Raw genomic sequence first — 25674 nt, 5'->3', positions numbered from 1 at the left:
GCAGACAAATATTTATTTACCAAACGGAATTATATGAAATAGGTCATGTAATAGGCAAAAACAAGGCTAAGTTATGATAGGCCACGAGGTGGTGGTGTAGAAGTAGGACATTTGGATATTTTTATAGGATAGGACTTAGCTTTTTATCGGCCGGGCAGCATACACGCAGGCTCCTTCCACAATATAGGTTGATATTCATCAACGAAAAGCCAATAGTAGACGTGCAGCGTCAGGTATAGTTCCCGGGATTGCAGATTCGTGATCCAAACGGTCGCCAAATGTTTATTCTTAGGAAGCGTGATTTATGTAGAAATACTAATTTGCACACAAAACCAGTCTACAAGTAAATTTACAACTTTTATTCATATGTTAATATGTAAGATTTACACTTATTGAAAATATCTTCTTGAGGTTCGATTCATTGACAAGATGGCGGCGCGGAGGCGGAAACGCAAGCGTTGGGATCGACGCGCTAGTGATGGGATGGTCGCGCTAGTGATGTCTCGCGTTGGGCGTAGACAGTCTTCTTTTGGGTAATTCGCGAAGCTTGTATTTACATAGCAAAGACCAGATTTGCATTGGAGTCGGGTTTAGCATTACTTTTGGGATCAAGTGTCGGTGCCACACTTTAAAGGATAAAATAACTGCTACTGAAACGTTTTAGGGGTAAAAATACTATAAAGTACTATAAAGTAATAAAAAAGTCATACACGTGGGAGAGCCATGCTTCGGCACGAATGGGCCGGCTCGACCGGAGAAATACCACGTTCTCACAGAAAACCGGCGTGAAACAGCGCTTGCGCTGTGTTTCGCCGAATGAGTGAGTTTACCGGAGGCCCAATCCCCTACTCTATTCCCCTCCCTACCCTCCCCTATTCCCTTCCCTTCCCTACCCTCCCCTATTACCCTATTCCCTCTTAAAAGGCCGGCAACGCACCTGCAGCTCTTCTGATGCTGCGAGTGTCCATTGGCGACGGAAGTTGCTTTCCATCAGGTGACCCGTTTGCTCGTTTGCCCCCTTATTTCATAAAAAAAGCATTTTATCTTTGTTAAGAAAAGGTTTTTTACAATGAGGGTGCGTTTCCACCGGAGCTGAGTTAACCTGCGTTGCGAGGAATGTGTTTTTGAGAACTAATAGAATTGCTCCATTTGAATAACCTCGCCCAGGGCAAGGATACCACTGGATCTCAAAAACACATCATCAATAGATGTCTACCTACAGGTAGGCATCTATTGATGACTAAAGGGAATAATAAAGACATAAAATCAATTGGAAGTAGAAAATACATTAACTCATATTGATGTTGCATCGTCTTCGACATTGCCTTATAATTAGAAGGCCTTGAGATTTACTAAACACATGAATAATGTCCGTTTTACTACCAGCTGTAAGATCATAAATACCAACGTTCTTTTGATCCCAATACTCAGTATAAAAATGATCAGAGATCTCGAAAGTCTAATTGTTTAGACGTTCGAATCTAAACAATCAACTTTTTACTGTTAATTGTACTGGCATTACAGAACGTCCGAGTATACGAGTACATATATTTAACTCAATAGACGAGATTGCTAAAACATAAGGGACTCGTAAAAAGTTACTCCATAGCAGGTTCATTTTGGTTGCCAATGCCAAAGATCCATAACTATAGTCAAAACTTAGTAGTTTTGACTATAGTTATGGATCTTTATTATATTCTTATGGAACTTTTTACGAGTCCCTTATGTAATTTTGTGCCTAGCCTAGTGGCTAGGCACAAAATTTTATCCGAATAGCAAATGTGAAATTTTTGTGGCTCACGTCGGCTCGCCTGGTTAACTTCTGGTACCATTGAAGTTGAAATTAATTCCTTGGCAGTTGACGAACCTTCGTCAATTGGCCAGATTGTGTCAACTTCATTGTGTATTTTAGAGGGTGTCTTCATCGTCTGTCGGCTGGGTTTGACAAAACGCGACCAAAATACGTCCGCCATCTGCCCATGAATCAAAATTTGATAGTAGAAATAGCCGAAAGTTATATTTAATATTAGTTTTCCTAGTTCCATAGAATTTTCACATTATACGAGACTCAGAATTTACAATTTACAAAGCAAGTACCGTCTAAAAATCTTTAAATAACGTTCCGAGTTCCGAGTAGCAAACTGTAAGCATCGCTTTCATGCAAAGCTGCGTGTCTGGGCCGTCTCACGGCTGCTTGTTTAATTTTTAATTACGACACGCAAATGTACGCTATTTTTATAAATGGTTATTGTTCTAACACGCTGTAAAGATAAATTTTATCAAAGTGAGGGAAACAATGAAATTAACATTGGGCTGGCAACTGAGAACTTATTCGGGTATAAAATGTATGGTGTAGTTCAATGAAAGCCTATATTTTGTGAAAATTTAGCCTGAAAAACAATGAAAAAATTATTATTTATACGGGCGTGGTGTTGAGTGGAGATACATAGTTATACATGATATTTTTACCTTTAAGGTGCTGCATTCACGTGTAATGTAACATTATAGATTCGTTTTTGAGCATTACATACAAAAATACCTCCCTGACCGACGAGCATTCACGTGTAATATAATATTTAAGATTCGACTTCGAGCATTAAATTACAAAAATACCTTCCTGACCGACGAGCATTCACGTGTACTGTAACATTCGTCTTTGAGCATTCCAGCGCATTGATGTTACAAGTTGTATCAAGTAACACACTGTATTATCACAAGGTGCGCATTGTAATGCTCGGCGCTTCTCCCTCACTGATGTAATGCTCGACTCTGTAACGTTACATTACAGGCGAATGTTCGCAGTGAGGGAGCACCTTTACGCAAATTATATTATGTTTTGTGCCTATGCAGTCACATCTAAGAATAGTGTCATATGCACAAAATATCCCTTAAATATTTTAGTAACCTTATCTTAAAGTTACTACAGTTAGGTAAGGTAAGGATAGGTAAGGTAGGAAAGGTAAGGAAGGACTTACTCTACAACGTTTTATAAATGAAGCAATACTACCACCATCGCATTAGCAGAATTTCCCTTTCGACATAAACAGCAATTTAACATTAAAGTGTTTTTCTTTCATGGATTAATTTACGGAATTGACGTCATTCAATATCCCCTTGGCCATGTTGAATGTTGCATTTTATGACTAGCCTGTTAATTATTTGTCGACTAATCCGGACTAGCCATAATAAGTAGTAAATAGATTAGATAACACAAAGCCATAGTTTTATCCAATGCGATACAGCACATGTATACTCTTTTAAAAGGTTTCTATAAGTAACGACTAACAAGACTTATGCTGCTGTGTCCAACGATTCTAAACACAGGATATGGCATGCTGTATATTTTTTTCATGTAGGAATGAATGACGTCTGGCAAAGGCCGGTAACGCTCCTGCAGCTATTCTGATGTTGCGAGTGTCCATGGGCGACGGTAGTTGCTTTCCATTTACCCGTTTACTCTTGCCCCCTTATTCGTACGAGTAAATTCTTAACATCCTAAAAAAATCGAATTGGGCTCACTCATATGGCTACGATGTTTGCAAAAAAATGAAAAATTCATCCAATACCTAACCCTTATATACCCCTGAGATCAAAGGGTTTTCGTGGTTGGTTACCACCGTTGATCCTGGCGACACAGGAGTTGGAGTGATGGGAATGTGTGGTGGGCCATTTGCGCGATAAAAAAACATCTACTTAATACCTAAACATAATATCAATCCTTTATTTAACATTTAAAATTTGTGTTGCCATAAAATAACTGGAAGAAACCTTGTTGAAACATTATTTGCAATGCATATTCGAGAGCCAAATCTCTATTCCGAAATAGTTTTATAGCTTAAATCGATTAAGGCATATTGACTACTCAGATCTACGATCATAAATCATATCCACTCGATAGACAAGAATAGTTCTAGTGATGCATAGGCATTGGGCGTACCACCGTATCAATTATTACTAGATTACGCCCGCAACTCCGTTGCGCCAAAATTCGTTTATAGCACGGGAAACGTACATTTTTCCGGGATAAAAAGTATCCCATGTCCTTTCCCGGGACTCAAAATATCTATCTACTAAATTTCAGCAAAATCGGTTCAGCGTTTTAAGCGTGAAGAGGTACCAGACAGACAGACAGACACACTTTCGCATTTATAATACTAGTATGGAATGGAATATTAACGCCTCCGTGGTCTAGTGGTATAGAGCACGGCTCTTGACTCGGAGGTCGTGGGTTCGATTCCCGCGTTGGAAACATGTTATTTCCAAGTTTGGTTAGGACAGTGCAGGCTGATCACCTGATTGTCTGACAAGTAAGAAGATTCATGCGTCGGATGGGCATGTAAAAAGTCGGTCCTGCGCCTGATCTCTCGCCGGTCGTGTCGGTCTTCCGTTCCACTGGTTTATGAGAGTAAAGAAATAGAGAGTGCTCTTGTGTACTGCGCACACACTTGGGCACTATAAAATTACTCCTGCTTAGCTGGCCTGGTTTCAATGAAACCGGCCACCGTCACCGAAACTGGTGTGGGAGCTACTATTATTATTATTAGTATGGAAGTATGGATGTGGAGGCCCCAGGCGTTTGTAAGAAAAACCTTGACTTGGGCTAAGGACCCGAAACATAGGACCAGTATTTTAAATCAATATAAGTACTTTATATTTGACGAAAAAATTTTCGTTTTAAGACGAAAAAAAAAGAAATCATCGACGAATTTTGACAATAAGAAATAGGTACCTGTAAACATAAAATTTACAGTATAATAAAAACAATTATGAATATGTATTAAAGAACCTATTTCGTTTTGTTTAATAATACGTTAAACAAAATAAGTCGACACAAAAATGATGCTTCGAGAATGACACGATGTAAGGAAATGCGAATCGAGGTTGAATGAGGGCGACTGGAAGGGGATATGACGTCACGGTTTCGATCCGTGTCTGCCAAATCCTCCCATGCCGGCTCGCATTCAAACATCTTAATCAATCGCGCCTCATTTGCCGCGTCGCGAACACCCCTTAAAGCGCCGATTAGTCCCAATTTTTTTTTCAAAATTGACTATTCGTGTTTTAGATTTTTTATCTAAGGTGGGCTCGTGCTAAGTTTTAGTCGTTTTCATTTGCACGTCGCCATACAATTATCAGTAGTAAAGACATAAACGCACTTACATGTTTTTTCATCACTCATTGGTAATCACACATCTATTTACAAAACGCTAATCATTATTGCATGGCTACTGACACATTTTTTTATGAATGACTAATTTATAGTGTTTATATTTTTATAATTATTACAATAAAAAGCATGATCTGATTTTTGTCTGTTTGTGTTGATTGTGCATTGCATGCAGTCCGCAAACCGCGACGTGCTCGACCAATGAACAAAAACTACAAGCCCTTGGTAAGGAGTTAAATTTTTATTGTTGATTATTATTCATTTCAAAAAAATATGTATTTTTAATACTTCCTTTAAAAAATAATTGAACAAAAAATTATAATACCTGATCATTAATTTTGTTAACGTAAAACCCTTGACTGTATCTAAAAATGTATCTACATTATTTTTTCGATAGGAGAAGCCAACTAAAAAAATAAGTACGTTAAATACAAAAAACTTATTTAGGTACACGATACACAAAAACACAAACGATTTTCGCGTACACAGTAAAAAAATTAATAGTTAGTAAAATATACCGTTAACCGTACCTACGCCTCAGAAACTCGTATATTTGGGGTAATCTTCTAAAATAAACGCCTTTAGCCAAGCCATTGACTAGCGATAGGTACTTGGCTGCAGTCGTTTTTTACTGTGTTTCACTTTTTAGCTAAGCTCGGCAGACTTTGTAAATATGTTACTAACGAGTGTTTATGATTTTCAGGGCTCAGCTGATTCAAACTATTCACAACCATCCTCGGAACTGTCGCTAGACGAAGATAAAGAGTCTGAGCGCCGCAAGGCAGAGGCGCAGGCTCTCCAACAGTTGGAAAAGGCGAGGGTAAGCTCACCTTTACACCTCTATATATTTTTTTCATTTTTTTTTTGGCAACGCGACAAGACAAATTTTGGATTTTTCTAAAAACTGACTATATTATAGCTAATGACTTAAAAATTATCTTGATCAGTTGAATTCCTGTTCTCATACAGGGGTAATTCATTGGGGATAATTAATATGAATATGATTGAACTGATATTTATAATTTTTTAATATTTTTATATCCCGTTGTAAAGTCATGGTTCGACTATAGAGTTTAACATTGACAAAATCAGGTACCAAACTGTGATGAGGAGAATGCTGGACCAATTTTAATAGAACACATTCGTGTTTCAGTCGAAGCCGGTGGCGTTCGCAGTGCGGACGAACGTGGAGTACGATGGCTCGGTGGACGACGACTCGCCGGTGCACGGCTGTGCCATCACCTTCAAAGTGCGGGACTTCCTCCATATCAAGGTACGTTATATTCTATTATATTATAACACTAGCGACCCGCCCCGGCCTCGTATGGGTATAAAATATATAGCCACTGAAAAAATGATTAAAATGATGCCTATGATCCTTCACATGGTCTACTTCTTATCTGTTCCAAATAACATAAAAATTGCTCCAGTAGTTCGCGAGATAAGCCATTTCAAATAATTTCCCCCGTTTTTTCCACATTTTCCTGTTAGTCTTAGCGTAATAAAATATAGCCTATAGCCTTCCTCAATGAATTGGCTATCTAACACTGAAAAATTTTTTCAAATCGGACCAGTAGTTCCTGAGATTAGCGCGTTCAAGTTAGCCCTTTTAAATAATTTTCCCCGTTTTTTCCACATTTTCCTCTATTTTTTCGCTCCTATTAGTCTTATCGTGATAAATTATAGCCTTCCTCGATAAATGGGCTATCAAACACTGAAAGAATCATGAAAATCCGTTTTAAAGATTAAAGGGAACAAAGGGACATGAAGGAAAAAAGCGACTATGTTTTATAATAATATATATAGATGTTTATTATACTTTTGTCTACTAATCCACAAAATTATATATTGAGTTATGAATTCAGCTGCACTCTTCAGAGCTGCTACTTTTACAGTGAACTCTATATAAGATACACATCCACACCCTAAAGTATTATCACTTAGTTTTAATACAGCTCGTATAAGGTTAAATCCAGTCCAGCATCCAGTATCTGGTGCTTTACCTACTGTATCAACGCACTCAACGTCACATCTAATTTCAGGAGAAGTACGACAACAACTGGTGGATCGGGAGGAAGGTGGACGAGAAGTGTGATGTGGGCTTCATCCCGTCCCCGGTCAAGCTGGAGTCGGTGCGGTCGGGGTTGGCTGCGCGCGGCCGGTACCCCCGCCCGCCGTCCGCCATGGCACAACCGCTCCCCAGTCGAGGTAGCACTCCCCCCTCGCCCGGTACGTTACCAGCTGCAGCGCCACGCTGTATGTCACGCCGCACGCTGTAGTCCGAGCTGTGTTATGTGACGCAAGCGCTATTTGGCTAAAGAGGTTGTTTCCAAAAATTAACAGCGCAAAATACCGGGAAGCCCGTCGAATGGGTCAGACTAAACGAAGGCTGACCTGGCTGGACTCGTTTGGTACTTTACCGTGTGTTTCCCTTTAGGTCTTTCTGCAATCAGTCTGACCTGAACGATCGGCCTCCCGGTGTATTTTGGACCGTAATTTCAGACGAGAGTTAGACTATTTTGGAATGAAGTAAAAATTAAGCTTGTGACATTTAACATTGAACGGACTATATATTATGCCATGCATAGTAATATTAGTAACACACAGCTGGCTTGTAATACATGTACCTACAGAAAATTCGGTCCTTACAAAATTGGAAGATTCGGTACTTACAAAATTAAACATGGTAGGTAAGTTTGTATAAATACGAGTGAGTAAGCGTTTTGTAAACACTAGCGGCCTTTTTTTAAACAAAGAAGACGGGGATAAATAATCCGCGTCTTTATCTTATACGTTGAAAAAGCTATATTTAAAATTTTCAACAGAATAATACATGGATTACTTGCTTGTGTCTTATACTTTGTTTATAAATTAAACCGCGATTATACCTACTACAAATGCTAAAACGTGCTGACTAAGATAAGTTACATGCATTGCAAGTCGGTTATTACAAAATAAGTAGCTGCTTAAGCTTTACCACTTCATATTCGACCACGTACTCACGCTAATAGGGACACAACTATACAGGGTGAATTTTATATCTGAATAGGCAAATTAGAAAATGTAAGGAAAAATGAAAAACGTGGAAGACAGAATAACTTTAGGTGGAAAGTTTTTACTTCACATTGCAGTTTCCACATTGTTTCAGACTATTTTTGCTTTGTTTAGTAAAACATTTACCTCGTATTGTATTTAAAAAATATCCAAACACTTTATAATAAGTATGTATTTCAATTTGATCTTCGGAACTTACACCCTGAACGTATAGTAATTACTCGTAGTAACCAATTGACATATAATTATCTAAATTTTCGTCTACTACCTTCACATTATTAGTAGTAACTATTGAGGACTATTAAAACTTCTGCTAAACTTTTACTATAACAATAACCTTTCCTTGATTTAAATATCTTCTTAAATTAATGTAAACACACCATAGGTAACAAAACTCTAACATCTTCCGGATTCTTTGGCCCAAAAACAAACTGAACATAAGTGTGCTTATCATTCGCCTCATGGTCATGAAACGGTGAAAGTTGTATATTTCCTGGGTCTCTCGCACTCATGTTTGGCGTGTTTTCAGATGTGCCGACCGATCGAGGTAAGCTCGCATTCACCCATCGACCGGGAAATCTGTCCAATTTTCACCCAAAACTAATTTGGTTCTGTGATCTTTTATTTGTGTAATGAATAAAATTTATTTTCCTACTTAATCACATACCATTACATTATGCTTTGTCGTAAAAGTGAAACTCGGTGCAAGTTTTGCTTTTGTCTCGTTCTCGTACCCTCCCTCTATTTATGTAAATTATTATTTATAGCCCCCTTATGTATGTATTTCAAGTAAAGCCCATATGAAATGTTACCGATGTATGTCCCGAGTATATTTAGTATTGAATGAGTAGGTTGGTACTTTGATGTTGTCGATTGTGTCTGCATCCGTATTTAGGTTGATTGTATTTATGATACTATTTGAACCTAAAATATATCACCTATACTATTTTTAATAACCAAAGTATGTAATTGTGTGAGCAAAGTTTCAAATTTTGTTTTGGCTCCCCGAATGTATGAATTGGGACCTTTTATTGTGTGTCGTATATATATTCATAATGATTATAATACTGTTAACAATAATTATAATATACTTACTGTCAATTTTACCTAATCTTAACTATTAATAAATTTTTGTCAGACTAAATATTAAAATAATCTTATAAGACTTGGCAAAAATTAAAATAAAAAACTATTTGAGTAGTAGAAAATTGGAATAAAATAAGAGTAATTAAATCTAATTTTATTCCAAGTTTCTACTATTGTGAGTGATGTGTAGTAATTGTATGATGTTGGTATTACAGGAGACGATGACGCGCGCGGTGCGGCGGCGCTCGCGGCTAACAAAGACAAAAGAAAGAATTTCTTCAAGAAGAATGAGCCCTGCACGCCCTACGACGTGGTGCCTTCTATGAGACCAGTAGTCTTAGTGGGACCGTCCCTCAAGGGCTACGAGGTGACGGACATGATGCAGAAAGCCCTCTTTGACTTCCTTAAAAGACGATTTGAGGGCAGGTAAGATATAATCCGTAACATATTATTTTAGATTTGAAACAGTAATTCAATACTTAAGCTAATACTAGCACTGTAGGTGATAAGCGTCTTAAGTCGGCACTACATATAGGCGAACGCGTTGGCCCAATGTGCAGAACAGGCGAAATACCTACCGCCAACGCACGAACGCCCGTTCTACACATTAGGCCAGCGCGCCGGCCAACGCGTCGGCCAACGCGTTCGCCTATATTATGTAGTGCCGACATAATATAGTATAGTAAGCTACGACGCTTTTCGTATGCAGTAGTTGCCATTAAGAGGGCGACTAACCCCAAAAATCAAACATCGTCCTTCTCTCTTCACACTCACGCCCGTCTTTCATATGCCAGGTGAAAAAGAACGACGCGGATTCTTATCCAAATTAGTTTTTTCTCAATAACTCGATAAATATACAACATTTTTAAAATCCGCTAGGTCGATCTCTCAATGATAGAATTTTATACAATGTGTTAAAATATTAACGTAGTTCAATGCACGGTTATGGCAATAAATAAAAAATTCGTGAAAATTAGATGCATCTTTGTGATTTTTTTCTATATAGAAAATTTTAAGATATCGTGTTTTTGCTCAGATCGAATTCTCGGAAATATAATGTTGTATCTAATTTTAGAAAATGAAACAATTCGGAGCTTATTTTCAAGTATAAAAATGAATTATAAATTCGACACTTTAGGGTTAGTCGCCCCCTTAAAGAATCTAATTCATACCAAGATGCTGCCACGAATTACCTACCACATATACCCACGAAATTATGTCAGTGTATGTCAATTAAATTTTAGATTAGATGTGATTTGTCAGATCCTCTTGAATATCCGACTTGACATGAATAATTTCCTCTGATCGTACGTCAGAATATTTCTGACGCAAGTTCTGAATACTTATAAAATGTACTGAGTATATGCCGTTGTTTATGGAGCGTAAAGTCAAAATGTTTAATTTACAAGACCAATTTTTATTATTTCTTTTGCAGTTACAATTTTGTTACTATATTTTCAGCTTTTAGGTAATAAACAAACTACACACTTGTCATTATAGTGGTGATGGATATTAAATCGTTATCATTTTTCCTTACTTAAGACTTCTTTGTAAGGGATGGAAAAATAGCGGATACCATGGGCGTATCACTTCTGAGTTCTTTTTTTATAAAATAAGGGGGCAAACGGGTCACCTGATGGAAAGCAACTTCCGTGATCCGTCGCCCATGGACACTCGCAACATCAGAAGAGCTGCAGGTGCATTGCCGGCCTCTGATCTTTATTGCTGTTCAGGACATGTATTATCAGAGAAGTTGATTCATAGGCATATGGCGGGCCTAAGTAATTTGGTCGCATTAAGTCTAACCCATACGACCGATCACAGCTAACATTGAATTGACATAAGCCGACCAAATGACGTAGGTCCTTCAACTGCCTAGGAATCAATTTCATCGATGGTACATACTACCCTGGAATAGGAAACGTCTATTTGGACAGTGGACAGCGATAACATCTATCATTTTGTTGCATGTGATCGAAAATCGTTTATTTTCTACGATAATTTCTAAGTATAATTTATACTTTATGTTATTTAAGTTGACTAATATTTCAGGATAATAATAACCCGCGTGATGGCCGACATATCGCTAGCGAAGCGGTCACTTTTCAACAACGCTTCGAAGCGTGCTATCGTGGAGCGTTCGAACGCACGTACTTGCATCGTTGAAGTCCAGGTACTAAACTCTCCGCTCCACTCTTTTCAGGATCATCATCACGCGGGTGACGGCCGATATCTCCCTGGCGAAGCGGTCCTTGCTCAATAATGCTAAGAAACCGATTATGGACAGAGCGAATTCGCGAACGAATTGCTTGGCTGAAGTGCAGGTTCGGTGCCCGGGTGTATGACTAGGCTATTGTTTGTCCATTAACCGCATGAGACCAAAGCACCTTGACGCTTATGCATCTGGCGTTTGTAATCGGCTATTTGACGCAATGAGTATATCTATTGTCTTTCTTTGCGGCCCTTTTCAACGATATATCCGAGTGGCCTATCTAAAAAGATAGAAGTACAAGTACATACCTACTACTCCACCAATACTCGACTTTAGGGTTTTGTGTCACTCGGATAAATAGTTGAATTCGTTCACCGTATGACATTCCATCTCAATAATATTTTTCGAAACCATTCTCCCAGTAATACCGATTTCCAATACGAACAGAACACTCATTACATTCGCGTGATTTTGCCAGTCTACTGTCTACATCGATTGCACGACCCTCTTCTTCAGAACACACATTTAAGCCGTAAATATTCCAAAGTAAAACCCTTGTAAATTTGCTGATACCTATCACAGTAGACATGATACCATATTATTAATCAAAATGACCAGGAATTTTGTTGTTCTGTCGCCATAACACTTTTGCTTCCAATCGTATCTTGGTAGTTCAGTGACGTTAAACATATTTTCGGATATCACATCGGCTGTGGAACATAGTATAACCGCTTGCAGTTGCTATTTTCAAGTAATCTTTATAAAGACATTCCATTTGTAATATTGTCACCACAAGAACTTACATCACTTACTTTATTACCACGTCAATTCACCACGTTTTAATCGAGTCAAGCTACCTATTTTAATATATTGTTTGATAATATTTCAGACCGAGATCGAGAGGATTTTCGACTTGGCCCGAACTCTTCAGCTGGTGGTCCTGGACTGCGACACCATCAACCATCCCTCACAACTCGCGAAAACCTCTTTAGCACCAACTATTGTTTATTTAAAGATATCTAGTCCTAAGGTTCGTATGTTGTTACTTTATGTCTTAATATTGTTTTTATTCCGCCCGCGGTTTCATCGGAGTAATTTATTTCTGATTATAAAATTGTGGGTGACATTCAATAGCTGATCCTTTTTTTTTATAGACGTTTGCTAAAGTCCGTGATTTTATTGCAGGTTTTGCAAAGGCTAATCAAGTCTCGCGGCAAGGGTCAGAGCAAGAACCTGTCGGTGCAGATGGTGGCAGCGGAGAAGCTGGCGCAGTGCCCCGACGAGATGTTCGACCTCACCCTGGACGAGAACCAGCTAGAGGACGCCTGCGAACACATGGCTAAGTTCTTAGAAGTAAGCGAGCATGTAGTACCACCTTGGTAGTAAGCAAATAGTAAGGCTCCAACAGACGAACGGCACTTGTCGACAGCACGCGTACAACGATAGTCGACAGTAGCCGTCGACAGTTGACGGCTGCCGTCGACGCGTGCCGTGGACAAGTGTAAGTGTCTAAACACACTAGGCTGAATTACGCCAGTTTGAATGCAGTTGATAATGGTTTGCAATTCTATTGCAGTCGTGTCAACTGCATTCAAACTGCACTTGAACTGCAATTTGCGGTTGGATTGCAGTTCGTCTGTATAGACCCTAACTTCAAAGGGTCTATACAGACGGACCACATTTCAACTACAATTCAACTGCAAATTGCAGTTTGAATGCAGTTGATAATGGTTTGCATTTCTATTGCAGTCGTGTCAACTGCATTCAAACTGCACTTGAACTGCAATTTGCGGTTGGATTGCAGTTGAAATGCAGTCCGTCTGTATAGACCCTTACATCTGAGAATTTTAAATACTCACTTACGCGCGCAGGGTCCCCGCTACCATATGTGCAATGTGTGCAATGCACACGGGCGCCATCCTCTAGGGGCGCCAAATCGTCATCTTTAGGGGCGCCAAAACCAAGGACACACAGGCGCCAGTAGCCCTTACGGGGGCCCTGTTCGCGCGCGTTCCGCAACGGAAATTACGCCGCTAAACTTCAGCTCTTCACGTAATTTATAGTGTGTCGCATCAGACGTAGGCTGAACGTAATTTCGGCCACGTAAATTACGCCGGCGTAATTCAGCCTAGTGTGTTTAGACCCTAAGATGTCTTAATTATCTGCAATATATCAACACGTCTAATAAAATACTACTTCTATAACGTCCATAGATATTATACCATCCGTCCATATTATTATATTGTATGAGTAGAGGGAGACCAGCCAAATTATGGGTGTCATTTGAAGCCTTTCAGCGGATGTATCTTTATTAGTTTTTAGATGTCTTTTGGAACATAATGTTTCGTGACTGTCATTAGAAGAACGCCTGAGCTTACAAGCAGAGTAAACAGACAGAGTAAACAACAAGTATCATTATTTTTAACACGATCTATAAGCTTGGGCTGTATGTATGTAACGGAATCATTGAGCACGATTTTTACCTATCTCCAGTAGTGTACCTTATTCGAAACTTTGCATACGTATAATTAAGAGCCAATGACAATGCAATAATTTGTTAAAATTTTTGAAAAAAAAATAATAAAGCGTGTTTTTTTTGTTTTTGTAACTATTTGTCGTATGACTTTGCAGGATTACTGGAGGGCGACGCATCCACCCGTGGCGGCGCCGGAGCGCGCGCCGGCCGCGCCGCTGCCGCACCCACATGCGCACGCGCAGCCTGGTGAGTATCTCACAAACACATAAATGTACCACATTTTTATACTATTAAGACTTAATATATTTAGACTTTTTTGATAAGATGAAGTTATTAATAATTCAAACAACACACACAAAGTAATTAAATTAAAATCTGCGCTAACACAACAAAATTTAAATCAAAAACACGGCAAGAACTTGACGCTCGTGTGTTCGATTTCAGCTCGTATATCGTTATACAATTCAGTTCGTTATACAGTTTTCAGTTCAGATTTTACTGCGGAGAACTGTTATCTATGTAAAATATTTTAGAGCAAGATAATTTGGACTAGTAATATCTGGCAAATTTTCACAAAGCACTCTTTATCGCAATATTATTCGATGTTTGCAAATTAGAGAATGTGGCTAAATTTTGTGATGACGGAATATGATGCAAAAAGCACACTTAGCTTTCTTAAGTGATTTCCAAGAACCTTGCAATAACTGTATGAAAATGATTGCATGATAGCTCAGAACTCCTATCAACGGCTTTAACAAAACTTTTCGATAATAATAATATACCGTTTTAATAATAATAAAGCAATACATCATCTGAAGTTGTTTGGCTGGCAACTTCAGTAAACCCTGTAAAGTAGAATAAAAACATAATAAAAAGCCGTTAAAGCCGATGTTAAGACCTGGGACCAGCACTAACACAAACGTACTGTACATGTATGTGTTCACTGTCCACTGTGTAACGTGTTTGTTTCCACTGTTGAACCCCCCACACACTCCGGAGGGCACCGCGAGAGGTCCGACTCCTACTATGAGTCGAGGGAAAGAGGTAATTAGAGGAATCGCTAACGTTTGTTTTAGTAGATACTCTCGCTACTTTTTCTCTAGAAAAATATAGATTTTGTAATGTTTTTTAAATAATTTTATATACTTACTTGTTTTACAGCTTTAGTTAAGTTTATTAGTAAAATTCCATAAAATATGTAGAAACTTGGTAGCTTAATGGGTATAAAAGATTATAATTACTGTATACGCTACCAATTGAGCTATAATGAAAATGTACTCTTGCGATATTGATCATTTATACTTCCAATATTTTAGTACTCTTACGATTGCTGCATGTTTTAAAACGATTTAGTACGACTCATGATCATTTTCATCAGTGGGAACTCAATGTGTAAATTGTTACATGGCTTTAAATTTTGAACTGGATACAGTAGGCGAAAGCAGTAAAGATTTATATGCTCAAGGTAGGTATTAGATTGAGTGATTGATGAAGAGATTAAGAGATTTATTAATTACATTAGGATTGATATAGTGCTAAGACCTATTTCCAGCTCAACTCTATGAAATAGCATTCGATTTTTGCCTACCATGTCCAGTTAAACAATTCTCCCAGTATTAAGAAACTGCTCTGCTTACACGTCAAAATCATATTTCCATTGCAATAGATGTTTAGTATTGCAAAACATTCGGGCACCATCCTCATTCATCAGCACTGACATCATCCTATTCATTTTCAGTACAAGCGAGCGGACAAGCACATTAGCGCCGAAGACCATTACCAGATACATTAATTAGCTGTAACGGGTGCAGCTCTTCTTCAAGGTTTCATTTTTTAGGTTCCAGCATACCGTACGCTTAACCTCTAACACATTGAATGCGCTTTATTAACCGTTTGGTTGATATCCTTAATATTGTATTTTGTATTCAGTGTATTAAATATTATTAATTATTTAAATGTTCAGTGTCGTGAAGGCGATGCGCTCGAGGATCACCTTCGGGGCTTTCTTCATTAATCGCCTCAATAACAAAGACCTTTGGATACTTCGATACTCCGTCGACGGCGCTCCGCCGTCTACGCCGTATCGATCGAAAACGCCAAAGGTCTCTGCTTGGTACCCGTGTATAACAGCATCGATGTAGCTTGCCGGCGGCTTCAATATGTGGTTCTTCGCAGCACCTCCGTCGCTCAAGCCCGCGGCCGAGGTGGTCCCGTGTCCGGGTAAAATCCGCAATTCCGGGGAGGTCATTATGCAGATGTCCCTCAGCCTAGTCTCGTAGTAAGTGAGGCGTGTGTCCCGCCCCTGTCCGTCGTGACGATTCACTAACCGCCCCTGCGTTTGCCGTACTAACACGTGTGCGACAATAATTATTAATATGGTGCCGAATGCCGATTTACTCGACAGTGAATAATGCAATCTGAAATGTTTCAGGCGTGAGTCGATCGCGGGCCCCGCGGCCGGAGAGGCTGGACGAGGAGGAGTACTACCCGCGCGAGAGGGACTACCACCGCTACCCGAGGGACTATCCGCGGGACTACCACGAAGGCTACGCGACCGACTACCCGCCCGAGCCGTACGAGCGGGAGGCGTACGGGCACGACTACACGCGCGACTACCCCCGCGACTACCCGCGCGACTCGTACCCCGCGCGCGACGAGCGCCCGCCGCGCCGCGACCGCGACGGCTCCGACGAGTACGGCGCCTCCCGCCGCGCGCTCAACGCCGTGTGAGGCGCCCGAGGCCCGCTCCGCGCTATACTCCCGCCGGCCTGAGCTGAGCTTCTACACGTTTTGCCGTACTTTCGCTGTCCGCTTCGTCTCGTTTAGCTTCTACGATGCCAGTGAAACTAGTGAGAGGCCGCAGCTATTTTTGGGACGCGTCTATTTTTGGGGGCACCGGCCGCGTTAGTGTTAAAATTAGTAGCTGGCCTTTCGGGAGCTCCGTCTAGACCTCCTCGTATAGGAACGTTTTGCCCAGGTAGAGTACCTTCGCGCGAACGGTTTCGGTATTTTCCGCAACGACGAAATTTCCGCCCGGAATATAGCGCGGAGCGCGTGTTTAATATTTTCATGTTTTCGTATTCGTTGTCGCGCATCCCGCGTCTCGCTGAGCTTTAGTGACACGCTTCGCGACTGTGGTGTGTGAAAGTCCTGCTCCGGTGATCGAACCCACTCGTATCATAGTTAATTATCTATGCCAAACGAATGCCGTCGGACGGGAATTCGATTTATTATATTTAAAGCACCATAGATAAGTACCTCCCCGACACTTTTCAGCTTCGAATTCGTCGAAACGAGTAGATCATGTCCGATGAAGGCCGTTCCCCGCTCTCCGTACGTTTTAAAGTTTTGAGCTCATCTCTAGATACTTTTAAAGATACAAATAAAAGACTATTTTGATCACGATTTCGATTTTGCTAAAATAAATTTTGTAAAGACACTTCAAAGTGAGGGGGTGAACTGTGCAGATGTTTTCCGGTGGATCATGACTCGCTCCGACAGTACCCGAGCTTCGAAATTTCACTTTGAATCGTCGTGACATCCCCGGGCTTAAGAATGTAAGAATATATATATGTAAATGGTTAAGTAAAATATAGGACTTTCATTCGTGTGTATGTGTATGGACATAGCGAAGTCGTTGAGAGGGATAGGTGTATGTAAGTGTTGGGTACGACCGCGCCAGTCAACATGCGCTAGGCGAGGAGCTCGCGTCGATTGTAAATTCGGATAAATGATAATTTTAGTGCCGTTCGATATTATCCGTTTCCCATTTTTGGAACATACTTACATACTCTTGTAATTATAATGCATCGTCTGTACTTCATTGTTGCAATCATTTGTAAATAAATACTTTATATCGAAATGTATCTTTTCTCTTTTACCTTTTGCTGTATCTGCAGTGTGTAACAAAAATAAGTGATAATACTTGAGGGTGTGTACGTGTTCCTTGTAGAGAGTTCACTGCGAAAGTAGCAGCGCTGAAAGACCAAAATTTTTTTTCACTTTTGTATGGCGAAATTCATGACGCTCGGGCCCTTGCCCATACAAAAGTGAAAAAAAATTTTGGTCTTTCAGCGCTGCTACTTTCACAGTGAACTCTCTACAAGGAACACGTACACACCCTAAAGTATTATCACTTATTTGTTACACACTGTATATCTAGTGACATTGTGCCACCAAGGATACTAGCTATTTGACCGAGCTGTGCTCGGTATTCGATAAAACAAAGAAAAAAAAGACATTTTCTAAAAATGATTCCTAGCTAGATCGATTTATATATATATATATATATATATATATATATATATATATATATATATATATATATATATATATATATATATATATATATATATATATATATATATATATATATATATACATACAAGAATTGCTCGTTTAAAGATATAAGATTTAAATTTAAAAAGAATTTACACACTGAGATCTTTGTGGAGGGACAAATAAAACGGCAGTTTGTAAAGAATAATCGTATTTATTACATTAATCGAAATTCGACAGTAAACTGTAATAAAAGCATTGCCCGCTGCTTGTTTCATAAATAAATTAAACATCACAATACGTAACAGATAAATATCTCTAATTTCATATACTTTTCTTTACCTCTTTGGCGTCTACTAGCTAAATTAAGTGCTATATACAAAATATAGACAAAGGTCGCTTTTTCTTTGAAAATACAATGGTCGTGGATAATACAATGGAATACTGTTTATCGTAGCGTGCACAAATACCCCATGAAGTAACCACTATCGGACTAGACCTTACTAGGTTGCATTTGAATTGTCCAAGTGTCCAAATGTTCCATATTTTCCATTAAGCCTCATTAAACAGTCACTACATCCCTCAAACAAAATCTCTTTGGTTTCGAACGTTCCATATTTACACTTTACACCGTATTTACACACCGTTCACTTCACTTCATATGTATAGGTAGTCGTTTTTTGTTTCTTTACAATAACTAATGCTGGGGAACTTGTACACTGGGCTGTATCTCTTCTCGGTGTCGGACTCGAGGGAGAGGGCCGAGAGTGAGCGAGAGGGCTCGTCATCCTCCTCTGCCTCCTGGGGGGGTGCGGGGATGGTGCGGGGCGGGAGGGGTGGGGCGCGCGGATTCCGCCGCACGCGAAAGTGGCAGTCGCTGTCGTGCGGCCACGACCGCTGCACCACCAGGGGCAGGTCGTCGGGGTGGAGTTTCCGCTCGTACTCCTGGGACGGACAGACCTGAAACGTAAAGGGGCTTGGTTATAATATCAAATAAGTATGTCAAGTTTTAAGAGAGGATACTCCAGCTCCTTGATAACAATTTTTGTATTTATTTAAGTGCTAAAGTCTCATTGGCGCATAAAGGGAAGGACACAAAACAATACCAATACTTTTGCACTCGTGTAAGAGACAAGCAGCTAAAGCTCAACGGCCGAATTTCGCTCCTTCCGGCGACCGGGATGCTGGTAGTGGCAAAAACGGGCGCTTGTTTGCCTTCGGCGCCCCCCCTAATACCGCTACTGCTGCTCACCTCATACAGCGAGAACCTCTCGACGCCCTCGGTGGAGTCGTAGCAGTGCAGCAGGATGGCGAGCAGCTCGTCCGCCGTGGTCCGCTCGCTGGTCAGCAGACACTTGTACTGCGAGGACGACATCAGAGCAGAGTCGTAGATCTTCACCAGACCACCCGGACGCATTTGGAGGGAGAATCTGGAAGTGATAAAGTGTATGTTTAGTTTTATGAACAACGGGCACTTTCTAACGTAAATTATATTATATAGATCATGTACGAATGATTTGGTAAATCGTTATCTTGATAGGAACAAAACAACGGACACAACGGGACAATTAGATGATGATAATGATGGTAATGAAAGCACAATCAAGATTGTATGAAGCCTATCAGAATAAGAAGAGAACTGAAAATACAAATATCATTTCAAAAGTTGCTGTTACTTTTAAAACTAAAGTCGCAAAATAACTGGTCGCTCGCATTTGCGGATCCGTGCGGTTTCCAACGATCCCCAAGTCAAACCACAACACCGGTATTAATTACTGGAGTAGCGTATTTGTGCCCACCCTCATTCAACAATCGCAGTAAATATTAGCTAATAGAAGCCATTTAGAAGCTAATGGTAGGGGTGCATTATTATAGCTGGCTCCATCGCTGGCCCACATGATAAAATTTTATGACAGTTTACAAAGCTATCGGTCAGCAATAGACCCTCATTTCTTTTTAAAGTTTTTATGACTTCTGACTGCTAGTGTGTTTACGCGCCAGGAATAGACTGGCCGGAAAAGGGGACGGAAAAAGGGACAAAAGTGGTTCTTTTTTCGGCCGGCCGGCCGGTGCCGGTGGTCTCGCTGAAACTCGACGACGTTTTATTGTTCTCGTTTGTAAATATTTACGGATACATGAGATTTTAAGTGGGTTTTATGTTGCTACGTTGCCTTAGTCCTAAAGAAAATTTGCTCGGAAAGAATAACAAATAAATTATATGAGTTTCTATTTTAAGAACAGTGCAAGGAGAGAATATGTTTTAAGCAGGTTGTAAATTTATTCGCAATCAACGATTAATTGCTTATATTGTCTTAACCGTGCCGTGATTAATGGTTCTTATGGGAACAATCGGATACATCGCGTGCTCTCAGCATCGTGACTCATTAAATGTACCAACTAAAAGCTATCAATACTTATAGTCAAACATGTATGTGTAGTCATACAGTCAAAATCAATTTTAGTAAAATCGGAAAGAAGAGAGATAGATACATAACCCTTTTCTATTCTGAAAGCGATGAAATTACTCAACTGGATAGAGTATCCATTGAATGATTACAATAGGGAACCTCCTGAATGGCTTAGTGACAATACGGCGTGCAAAAGTCGGACCATACTTACTTAGAGTATCCTTTAGGATGGCAAGCCTGCAGAGCGGCGGGGCGGGCGTCGTCGTCCAGCACGAGCGTGGTGCGGAGCCCGGCGGCGCGCACCCTCACTTCCATGCTGAGGTAGAAGAGGCGCGGGTCGCGGTGCCGCATCCGGAACTTGCCCAGCAGCGTGGACACCACCTCCTGCGCGCGCGTGCCCCACGTCACCGATAGCGTCTTGTACTCGATGTCTGGCCGGAGACACCGCGCGTACACTTTTATTGTTGTCTGGAAGGAGAGAGAAAATATTTGAAAATCGAAAAGTGGAGGAATAGTTTGACCACACAAAATATATTATACAGTTCCAATAGTTTTGGAAAGTTGTTAATTGTAAAAGATTGAATTTGAGAGATTAATAGTAACTCATAATAATGACTTTTGCAGAACTTCCAACTCCCGTGGACAAGTAAATTGTAAGGACCCTGAGCCATGTAAGGCCATGTTCCTTTGAAGGCCAACTGTTAAAAATTCGTAGTTATCGTCATGTTAGCACATATTCTTTCTACTACACACTTAGATCCATCAAACTTATGGCCATAAAAGGGGCGGCAACTCGATCGCGCCGCAATTGTGGCAGTGAGATCTCACTGTTTGTAGACTTTGGTTGTCGAGGTTACAATTGTAATTTCCGCACCCTGAAAAACTTTATTTTTTAGCTACATAACCTATATCTATCTCAAATTTAATTACAGAGCATTGTCGTATAGGTATATATGTATAGTACTAATAAAAGAAAATCTACTAATGCCTTGATTTAAGTTAAAATATTGGTAATGTTCCTAGGAAGGCCGGTGGTTCCTTATAAGGCCCAACCAAAGATTTGATAGTTGGCCTTGCTAGGGAACATGAACTTTACAAGGAACATCTAAAAATCATTAACATATAAACAGTTAGTTTTAGTTATAAAATATGCGTACCGTAAGAATTAAAATAATACTGTTTTTTATAACATCTTTACTTATTAAGATTATTAAACTTATACACGCATATTGAACATTTTGGCCTTATTAAGAACGGGCCCATAAGAAGGCCATTTAAGATTTAAAAAAAAATTGATTGCATTATAAAACGCATTGGTAATTAGTTATAAGATGTCAATGTGATACTCATTAATACTATTTTTTAAGAATTTCCATTAATATACTCTTAGTTAAAAGATGATGTTCAAGCAATGTTTGTTATAGTTTTTTTAAATGATACAAATATGTTGAACATTTAATGTGTTGCTTAATTGAAAGAAATTATAATGTCGTTTTAGTAAAAGCAAATAAATAAATACTTGTAACTCTATTTTCAAGTTAAACGACTGATGTATAATATTGGCCTTGTTTGGAGCTGTTTTCCTTGCAAGGCCATTTGGAAGAGCTTTACAAAACTTAAGTTTATTAAATGGCTATTGAAGCTAGGTTAAAAAGAGATTTATAACATGATACCTTATTAAACAGAGCATTACTTGATAATTTGTTTTCTTAATTTATTTAGTTAATAAACTTATAACAATCATTTTCCCGTTAGAGTGGCCTTACATGGCTCAGGGTCCTTATTGTTTAAAAAATAACTTGATCAAGATGTATAAAATAACATAGAGATATATAGAGGTAAATATTGATTACTGGCTGAAACTTTGCGGACTAAAAAATTTTGATACTTGGAAGATAACATAATTTTAATGAAATGTAAAAGTCGCAAGAACTTGCAAGTAATAAAGTGAAAGTAACCTAAAGCTAAGTACCACTAAAATGAATCACAGTTTCCTAATGTACAAAATATTAAAAACAGGAAACATAACAATCATTATTTATTTAATTGAGAAAATATTAATACAGCGGATACTCTTAGCGTTTGAACCTAACGGATACAGTGGCATTCCAATATAAGGGACATTTAAGGTAAGCTACCACATACAATTATTACTCAACGTAGTTGAATGCAAAGATTGCAGAAAATCAAGTTCCCACGCGCTTGCGAACTTGAACGGTGAATGCCGTTGACAGAGAGAAAAAATACGAGGAAAAAATAGCACTAGAAAATACACAACTCGAAAACATAAAAATCGAGGTATTTCAAGTTTAAAAAGCGGAGAAAACTTACGTGGATGTTATGGGGATGGAAGAAGAGGCGCTTTCGCGGAGCGGGCACGGGAGCCGACATAACGCGTGCGTGCGGACGAACGCGCGGGTACTGACTGGGAATGGGAAGCGGGAACCGTGGTGCGGAAGTCAGCCCCATACCGGGGTAAGTTGATACAACCACCTGCCCCCTTAAAGTGACAGGAAGCCGTACTTGATTCAATGATAGATTCCATTGTTAATCAATGTTTCGTGCCGTTTAATGTAAATTTCGATTTCCCATGTTTTGAAAATTAACATCAGATATTTATTAAAAACCGAACATTTAAATTAACACCAAAGCATGCCTGACGCCAGTGATAGAAAATAGTATTTAAATATCAACTATTTGTAGATCCTTCAATAATTTCTTTATTGAAGTGTTTTAAAATGAGGAAAACATAATATTTTGACGAATTAATTATCTAATGAACACGATCTACTGACGCTTGCATGATACCTACAAGAATATGAATCAAGTAGCTTGCTGTCTAAATAAAAGAAAGATCTACTCGGGTCAAATAGTAGAGCATTGAAGATTGATTAATGATTACCGTCAGATGAGATGCGCTTGTAATAGGCGCCGCTTGTTACGTCTTGTTAGTGCAATCTCAATCTTACTACAGTGAAATAGAATCTTAATTAGATCTAATTGAAACTAATCCAAGAACAATCCAATCCAAACTATAATTGAATTGAATTACAAGGTCAACTAGCTACCGGGCTTATAAGAACTAGAACAGTAGTTAAAGAAACCTAAAAGAAAAAATGCTTCAAATTAGGCATTTTTTCGCTACTCACAGTTTACATAAAAAGATAGACGGAAGTCTTGGTAAGTAGCACGACAATTTCTTATACATTAAAGTCACAAAAAACGTGCAAGCGATTATAATGCCGCATAGAAATTTTGCTTATAATGATGCATTAACAAACCTACTTTGTCATGATGGATCCGTGTATTAGCCTGATAATAGACATTTTTTGTTACGTCACTACTCAGTAGCACTGCCAATAAATATGTGTAATAAGAATATTATATTAAATTGGAGGATTGGAATATGGAGGTTTTTTTTGATGAGTAAGTATTTTGTGTTGTGTTCATGAATAATAATGGAAAATTATAACTATGATAGCCAACTTGAACTTATTGTACCCGAAACCAGAATTAATCAAACTACCTAAACGAGATGAGAGAGGACGATATCATACTCCTTATGTAACCCATACACGCTACGGTCTACCGGAGAGGTCAACTGTGCAGGTATCAGTCGAAAGAATTGATTTTCGATTTTGCGCCGGTCGCCTGTGCGGGTCCAAAAAACTGCGCAGGTCTATTCCCATACACATTTCGGTCTACCTGCGCAGGCATACCTGCACAGGTGGACTTCTCCGATAGATCGTAGCGTGTATGGCAGCCATTAGTCTTTAATAAGTAAAAAAAAAATTAAGCAAAAGTCATAAACTTAACAGATATTATACAGATGTACCGCATTTGTCTGTTGTTTGTACACAAACTGTGGGTCGCATTAGGCATTAGCGATGGTTTATTTATATAGAATTGGAAACGCGGAGACAGGACGCCCTAAATTGAGTGAATGAGGTGTGACGCGAGCCAGGAAATTAGGAAATGGGAAGTGAGCGTGACGTGAAAAATTACATTATCGACCTTATTACGTACACCATAGGAGTGACGTGGATTAATACCAGCCTCCGTAGTCCTAAAAGAGTTGGCTTAATTTGTGCATCCGCCAGAATTCCGATCTCTGGCCAATCTTTTGTGATGCTTCAAAAGAGCATGTCTCGGATTTTACATTTCCTTTAATCCTTTCATCTCATTTCTATAATTGATTTAGTTTCTATCCAATTAGGAAGGAGTTAACGATTGTAATTTTATATGCTTTCAAAATATTTTAACTACCAGATTCGGCTAATTATTACTTACTATTATTTCATATAATTATTAATTTACTAGTATGGATTAATTATATATATTTGCATATTACAATTACAGCCCTAATAGGATTGATGACAAACGACCCTTTCCCTTTTACCTAGTAATATTTTGCAACTTTCCTCCGTCATCTCTGAACCTAATCATTGCCAGTGTCATCTCACATGAACTCTTGAGCTGCTCGTGAACTGTAATCATCAGTGTCATCTACGTAACATAATGGTAAACTTTCTCCTTCGATAGCAACAGAAATAACAGCTCAGACATCAGCTCAACATACGCTATACGTCTGAATCTGATTTTGAAATCGGTCTTCCTTAAAAGCTAGATCAGTTTTAAAACATAATCCTGTGGGTTGTGATAAGAAAATTATAAATTATTATTGACAACCAAATCAAACAACAATAATTATGATTTTAAACTTTATTTAGGTTCTGCCAAAAGCATCTAAATATAAGCGCCATCTAGGCTGTTTAACCGTAACCACATCTTGATAGTTTTATAAGTTATCAATAGATGGCGGATGTAGGCACAGTTTTAAAATTAATTTAAATATTTTAATGATTCGCGCATTAAATTAACTTCATTTGTGTCTTAATACGATCCTAAAACAGAAAAAAATCTTTAAAATTGATTACTTAGATGATGGTGCTTGAGCAAACAACTCTAAAACTAATGACAATCTCATCAGATT

General features: G+C 39.0%; 2 protein-coding genes across 16 annotated transcripts in view; one reads left to right on the top strand and one right to left on the bottom strand.

Moving 5' to 3' along the window:
• LOC121734177 (voltage-dependent L-type calcium channel subunit beta-2) overlaps positions 1-17857 on the top strand; it is a 32346-nt gene extending 14489 nt beyond the window's left edge. For 2 of the 15 annotated variants that reach the window (XM_042124702.1, XM_042124655.1), the window contains exons 2-13: positions 5343-5392; positions 5871-5987; positions 6321-6440; positions 7210-7396; positions 8751-8768; positions 9523-9733; positions 11511-11631; positions 12409-12549; positions 12705-12872; positions 14151-14241; positions 14974-15039; positions 16427-17857. In XM_042124702.1, the coding sequence (XP_041980636.1) occupies positions 5369-5392; positions 5871-5987; positions 6321-6440; positions 7210-7396; positions 8751-8768; positions 9523-9733; positions 11511-11631; positions 12409-12549; positions 12705-12872; positions 14151-14241; positions 14974-15039; positions 16427-16725 (1563 nt within the window). In that variant the 5' untranslated portion in view covers positions 5343-5368 and the 3' untranslated portion in view covers positions 16726-17857. Of the gene's footprint in view, positions 1-5342; positions 5393-5870; positions 5988-6320; positions 6441-7209; positions 7397-8750; positions 8769-9522; positions 9734-11359; positions 11481-11510; positions 11632-12408; positions 12550-12704; positions 12873-14150; positions 14242-14973; positions 15040-15733; positions 15819-16170; positions 16278-16426 lie in introns of those variants that run through there. The other 13 variants (XM_042124680.1, XM_042124688.1, XR_006036690.1 and 10 more) reach the window with 12 other exon arrangements.
• Positions 17858-18471: 614 nt separating this feature from the next.
• Positions 18472-25674, bottom strand: part of LOC121727937 — a 47346-nt gene continuing 40143 nt past the window's right edge. Inside the window, exons 3-5 of the mRNA XM_042116004.1 lie at positions 20893-21149; positions 19526-19703; positions 18472-19233 (exon numbers count right to left, since the gene is read on the bottom strand). Of these exons, the coding sequence (XP_041971938.1) occupies positions 18931-19233; positions 19526-19703; positions 20893-21149 (738 nt within the window). The 3' untranslated portion in view covers positions 18472-18930. The remainder of the gene's footprint in view (positions 19234-19525; positions 19704-20892; positions 21150-25674) is intronic.

Source organism: Aricia agestis, chromosome 1 (assembly GCF_905147365.1).
Source record: "Aricia agestis chromosome 1, ilAriAges1.1, whole genome shotgun sequence".
Taxonomy (NCBI): Eukaryota; Metazoa; Arthropoda; class Insecta; order Lepidoptera; family Lycaenidae; genus Aricia; species Aricia agestis.
This window is presented reverse-complemented; position numbering and strand designations above follow the sequence as displayed.